This window comes from Vulpes vulpes, chromosome 10 (genome assembly GCF_048418805.1).
Source record: "Vulpes vulpes isolate BD-2025 chromosome 10, VulVul3, whole genome shotgun sequence".
NCBI lineage: Eukaryota > Metazoa > Chordata > Mammalia > Carnivora > Canidae > Vulpes > Vulpes vulpes.
Genome location: NC_132789.1, coordinates 64,278,376 through 64,285,089, shown reverse-complemented (window position 1 = coordinate 64,285,089; position 6,714 = coordinate 64,278,376). Strand labels below are relative to the sequence as shown.

The window sequence follows — 6,714 nt, the reverse complement described above, 5'->3', positions numbered from 1 at the left end:
AAAGCAGGGTTGTATAACAAGCAGGATATCTTAAGCTTAGTTCTCCAGACATGTCCTTTCACAATAGATAGCAATAGTATGCGCCCTTGAATAGATAGCAATAGTAAGCGTCCTTGAGCCACAATCCTTTAACAACAAGCGTGAGACAGGTGGGCCTTGGTTGGAAGAGTCAACAGAGAGCCATTGCTCGATCCATTAACCCCTTCCTGGCACGCGGCCCCCAACAAGTCCGGACACCTCTTTGTAGACTGAAAGAAAGCCAGCCTCAAAGCAGATTAGTAAACGCTTTATTCCTTGTCATACTGTGGACTACGGCCCAGAAGACAATCTTTTAGATTGCTCTGCAGAACGGCTTGGAAGCTTGTTAGCAACACGAATTATATATATATATATATATATATATATATATATATATATATATATATATAAGAGAAAGGGGGTATACATACTTACAAGCAATTGTCCAAATACTTGTGTGTCACAAGGTGTAATTCATTTGGATGTAAAAATTAAGATTTACCGATTTCCACATAGACAGGAGAAAGATCTTTAGGCCAATCTTTATACATTATGTTTCTACTATTTCTGATTGTTCAAAAATATTGCCTGCATGCCTCTGCTTAACTGGTTTTCCCTTCTTCCTGTTTTTGATATTTCCTTGAGGTCACTGGAGATGGTCACAGAAGGCTGGCACCAGTCACCCACTGCACGTTTAGTGTACATCCTGAGGCAATTACTTAAATTCAGTGCCTCAGTTTTGTCACTGGTAGATGGTAAAAAATAAAATCTACCTTATTGTAAAGTATGTGTTAACTATTTGAGTCCCCTGCTCATGTTTATGCTCTGCATGTCACAGACTTGGTCTCGTTCATTTTTATATTCTCTCTAGTGAAGAACCCCCCCACCCCCCGAAGAAAATGTAGAACCAGACCTAACCCAGAGGCAGTCCACACCCAGGTGCCATTCCCCAACTTAAGCAACGAAAAACGTTCTGTGGTTTTTCCAAGATAAGACCCCCCCCCCACGCCCTGACTGGAAAGTCGCTGAACATGTTGACCTTCAAATAGACCAATCATGTCCTAACCCGTATGCTATGCTGATCCCGCGGGTTTTGCCTTTAAAAGATGCCTGTAATTGCCAATGGGGCTCTTCCACCTCTGAGGCGGAGAGCCCCTTTGCGCAAACGTTCAACAAAACCCTCTTGCTAGTTGCATCTGCCTGTCTGGGGGCTGAGTCTCTGGGGCGTCCACCGGGACACGTTGGCCCCCCATGAGCCAGGGTCCAACATCTGGGGGCTCGTCCGGGATCCGAGACGCCCCCAGGCTCAATCCTGAGACCGGTAGGAGGTAAGACCGAGCTCGCTAGGGTCATATCTGTCTCCTCCGTTTGTCTGACTGGCCGGGTCCGAATTGTGCCTGCAGGACTAACGTCTGTTTTTAGACCAGCGGGGGAGGCAGACGTGCCCTGAAACCCCTGGTCCCGCTCCGGAGTCTGACTCCGGAGTAATCTGGAAGAAGGAGGGAGCAGACAGCCGAGTCCTCTGCCTAGTTTCTAGGGAGAGAAACTCCCTCCTCTTCAGGGAGGGTCGTTGTTCGCGACCGCTCCCATGCGAATCTGCATTCCTGGTCTGTAACCGCTCTCCGCCGCGCGGCCAGTCCTGTCATTCGTGTGCGTCTGTCTGTTCTGTGTCTTTCTCCCTGTCCTCCTCCTCCCCGCTCACCTCTTTTCTACACCCGTGGGGCAGACGGTAACCACCCCCTTAAGCCTCACTCTAGATCACTGACTGGAGAGAAGTCCCGGCCGGGCACACAACCTTTCGGTCGGAGTCAGAAGACGAAGATGGGTCACCTCCTGCTCCTCAGAGTGGCCGACTCTCAACGTCGGGTGGCCCAGGGACGGAACTTTTAATATTGACATTATCTTGCAGGTGAAGGCCCCGGTCTTTCAGCCAGGACCCAGTGGGCACCCTGATCAGGTGCCCTACATCATAGTATGGGAGGATCTCGCTAAAAACCCACCCCCCTGGATAAAATATTTCACCCCTTCTCCGGGGGAACCGGGCCCGAGACCCCCACCCCCTCCCTGCGTCACTCCCCTTATTCCCCTTCCTTCCTTCCTCCACCTCCACCCTTTGCCCCCTAAAATTTCCTGAACCAAAACCTAAGGAGCCGCCTGTACTCCCAGGGGACCAGGACAGTCTTGTTCTCTTGGACTCCCCCCCCCCCTTATGCCCAACCCCCAACGCCCCACCCAGAGGCCCCTACCCCTCCCTCAGCTCCCTCCCCCGACTCTACTGGGGTAGAGAGGGAACCCCTCGCTTCACCCCCGCTCTCCAGTCGCCTCCGTTTTCCACGAGAGCGCGGGGGAGAGTCGGAAGACGTCTGGACCTCCCCGGCACGTCCCCTCCGATGAGTAGGCGGCCAGATGCAATCCTGGCCGTTCTCTGCCTCTGACCTTTACAACTGGAAAACTCATAACCCCACATTCTCCCAAGACCCCCAGGCGCTAACCGGGTTAATTGAGTCAATTCTGTTGAGCCACCAGCCGACCTGGGATGCCTGCCAACAGCTCCTGCAGACTCTCCTCACCACGGAGGAGAGACAGCGCGTCTACCTCGAGCACGGAAAAATGTCCGGGGGCAGATGGGAGGCCGCCCCAGCTGCCTAATGAAATCGAGGACGTTTTCCCCTTGGTTGGCCCGACCTGGGACTACGACACTGCTGCTGGTAGGGAGCGGCTCGGTCTCTATCGCCAGGTACTCCTAGCGGGTCTCAGAGGGGCAGGGCGACGCCCCACCAATTTGGCAAAGGTACATGCTATAGTGCAGGGGAAAGATGAGGCGCCGGCAGGTTTTCTGGAAAGATTAATGGAAGGCTACCGTATGTACACCCCCTTTGACCCCTTGGCCGAAGATCGACAACCAGATGTCATCATGTCCTTCATCGGACAGTCGGCCTCGGGTATTCGTAATAAGTTACAACGGTTGGAGGGACGTCAGGGATACACCTTACAGGGCTTAGTGAAAGAGGCAGAAAAGATTTTTAACAAGAGAGAGACCCCAGAGGAAAGGGAGGAAAGGATAAATTGGAAATTACATTGCGCATACAGACCCCAGAGCTCAGGGCAGGTAGAAAGAATAAACAGAACAATTAAAGAGACTCTAACCAAATTGACATTGGAGACTGGCACTAGAGACTGGGTCCAACTCCTCCCCATGGTCCTGTTCCGAGTCGTAACACTCCCGCGCGCCATGGGCTAACCCCTTACGAGCTTCTCTATGGAGGTCCCCCACCGGTGATGGACTTGCTAGACTCTGCTATTGACCCTCTTGCTGATACTCCCGGTTTACAGGACCAGCTAAAGGCGCTCCAGATTATCCAGCGCCAGATCTGGAAACCCCTTGCAGCTGTCTACTGCCCTGGAGGTGCAACCGACCCACACCTGTTCCAGGCCGGTGACTCCGTCTACCTCAGGAGACATCAGTCCAGGACGCTTGAGCCCCGCTGGAAGGGCCCATACACTGTACTACTAACCACCCCAACCACCCTAAAAGTAGACGGCATTGCTGCTTGGGTCCACGCCTCACACGCACGCCCCATCAACGAGCACCGCTGTCGCCAGCCAGGACGGACCGGGCGAGCCACCCCAATGGAAGCTCCACCGCACCCAAAACCCGCTCAAGATAAGACTTTCAAAAATTGTTCAATGACAATTGTTATATTCCTACCTCTCCTAGCGCTTTTCACCCCCACCAAAGGTAACCCTCATGCCCCCAAAAGGTTAACCTGGCAGGTACTAACGTCTGGGGGTGACGAGGTCTGGTCCACAACTAAGACTGCTCCCGTGGGAACCTGGTGGCCTAACCTATATCCTGACTTATGCAAGCTAACCATAGGGGCCCCCAGCCCATGGGACCTAGAGGGATACTTTGACACCTCTAGGGCCCCCAACCGAGAAAGCCCCCCAGGGCGACTGGGATTAGACCCATGGGGGGGATGTGGCACGCCTGACAGAAGGGCCATGCTAAGCACTCTTCCCTTTTATGTCTGTCCCGGGTACCACAGAGATCGCAGGCTAAATCCCACCTGTGGAGGGGGGGAACACTTCTATTGTAAAAATTGGGGGTGCGAGACTACGGGAGACACAGGATGGAGGCCCTCCTCCTCCTGGGATTACATCACTGTCAAGGCTAACTATACTCACCCGGCGTTTAACAAATGGAAAACCCTTAATCATGGGTCCTGCCAAGGGTGGTGTCATCCCCTACAGATATCCTTCACAGAACCCGGAAAAAGGGCTACTAACTGGGCCAATGGATACTCATGGGGACTCAGGTTATACAAAGAAAGAACAGATGATGGTTTTACATTCAGAATTAAACTAAAAATAGAACCCCCAGACCCCCTGGCGATGGGGCCCAACACGGTCCTTGGGGAGTCAAAGAGCTCCTGCTAAACCAACAGCCCCGGCCCCAGCCGCAGGGAGCGCCACACCCGCCAACTCCCCGGTCACTCCAACCCCTCGGTCGTCACCCAACACGGGACAACGCCACCCAACCTCATCACAGGGGCATTCCTGGCCCTTAATCAGACCAGTCCCGACATAACTAAATCCTGCTGGCTCTGCCTTGCATCTGCCCCCCCTTATTATGAGGTAATTGCTACTCCCGGGACCTATAACAACACCACTAGCACTCAGGGATGCACGCCCAACTCCCAACCACAACTTACCCTTACAGAAGTTTCAGGACAAGGAACCTGCATATGAACACCCCCCCCCCCCCCCCGGGGTTACCAGGGACTCTGCAATACTACTGCCCCGATTTTAGGGACTGACTCTTACCTGGTGCCCCAGCCGGGAACCTGGTGGGCATGCAACAGAGGCCTCACCCCCTGTGTATCTGCTCAGGTTCTAAATAACTCAAACGACTTCTGTGTCATGGTGCAGATCATGCCTAGGGTGTTCTATCACCCTGCCGAAACTCTAGAAAATCAGTATGATGGACATCCCACCCGTTTTCGGCACGAGCCTGTCTCCCTAACCCTAGCCGTTATGCTGGGACTAGGGGTCGCAACTGGGGTTGGTACTGGCGCAGCTGCTCTGATCCAGGGCTCACGACGTTATTTAGAACTTCAAGCAGCTGTAGATGAGGATCTTCGGACACTAGAGCAGTCCGTTTCTAAGTTAGAACAATCCCTCACCTCACTTTCAGAAGTAGGACTTCAAAACAGGAGAGGCTTGGATTTACTACTCCTGAAAGAGGGAGGACTGTGTGCGGCCCTGGGAGAGGAATGCTGTTTCTATGCAGACCACTCTGGAGTCATCAGGGACTCCATGGCCAAACTCAGGGATAGGCTAAATAAAAGACAAAGGGACCAGGAGGCCCAGCAGGGCTGGTTTGAAGGCTGGTTTAACCAGTCTCCCTGGATGACCACCCTAATCTCTACCATTATGGGCCCTCTAGTTATCCTGCTCCTACTGCTAACTTTCGGCCCCTGCATCCTCAACCGGCTGCTCCAGTTCATCCGAGAAAGATTGTCCATTACCCAAGCTCTGGTACTAACTCAACAATATCAGGCCCTCCAAACTGAAGAAATAAAGGTTCCCTAAGATTTTAAGGTTAAAATCAGCCCAAACAAAGAGGAGGGAATGAAGAAACCCCACCCCCCATGAAAATGTAGAACCAGGCCTAACCCAGAGGCAGTCCACACCCAGGTGCCTTCCTGGAACTTAAGCAAGGAGAAACGTTCTGTGGTTTTTCCGAGATAAGAAACCCACCCCCCCACGCCCTGACTGGAAATTCCCTGAACATGCTCATATTGACCTTCAAATAGACCAATCATGTATGCTATGCTAATCCCACGGTTTTTGCCTTTAAAAGATGCCTGTAGTTGCCAATCGGGGCTCTTCCACCTCTGAGGCGGAGGGCCCCTTTGCGCAAACGTTCAATAAAACCCTCTTGCTAGTTGCATCTGTCCGTCTGGGGTCTGAGTCTCTGGGGCGTCCACCGGGACACGTTGGCTCCCGTGAGCCAGGGTCCAACACTAGTGCCTTGCAGGTGGGAGGTCACAAGTGCATGTTCCAGGGATTTTCATGGATTCTGAACCCAAGGATATTCCAACTATTTTGTGCTTCAGTTACTTGAGTTATCTCCATTTGGGCCAAAGTAGAAACACTTGGGAATTACAGGAAATTTTAACAGAATTCTGTCCCAAAGCAGAGAAAGGAAAATCCAATTCAAACTGACTAAGACAAAATCAAGAATGAACTGCCCCAGCCAGTGAGCAGTCCCGGGATAGTTCTGCCTTCTGGTGTGCTTTGGTCCAAGGTTGAAATGTTACTCAATTCATGCCTTGGAGGATGCCTGGGTGGCTCAGTGGTTAAGCGTCTGCTTAAGGCGTGATTCTGGAGTTCTGGGATCAAGTCCCACATCAGCCTCCTTGCATGGAGCCTGCTTCTCCCTCTGCCTAGGTCTCTGCCTCTCTTGTTCTGTGTCTCTCATGAATGAATAAATAAAATCTTTAAAAAAACTTCATGTCTTGGTTCTCTTTCCCTGAGGTATCTCTATCCCCAGCTTCCATTGATGGCTTCTGAGCTTGAAGTTTTTCCTGTTGGTCCCAAGATGGCTGCAGAGAGACCTTAAGTCTTAAGGAGGTTTTTATTTTGTTTTTTGTTTTTTTGTTTGTTTGTTTTTTTGATTTTGGAGAAGGTTGA

General features: G+C 51.8%; 1 protein-coding gene across 1 annotated transcript; it reads left to right on the top strand.

The window, feature by feature from the left end:
* Positions 1-1,198: 1,198 nt before the first annotated feature.
* Positions 1,199-5,971, top strand: LOC112915035 (uncharacterized). The gene is made up of 3 exons (XM_072724513.1): positions 1,199-1,346; positions 2,545-3,757; positions 5,465-5,971. The coding sequence occupies exons 1-2, from the start codon at positions 1,270-1,272 to the stop codon at positions 3,257-3,259; spliced, it is 792 nt and encodes a 263-aa protein (XP_072580614.1). The 5' UTR covers positions 1,199-1,269; the 3' UTR covers positions 3,260-3,757; positions 5,465-5,971.
* Positions 5,972-6,714: the final 743 nt, after the last annotated feature.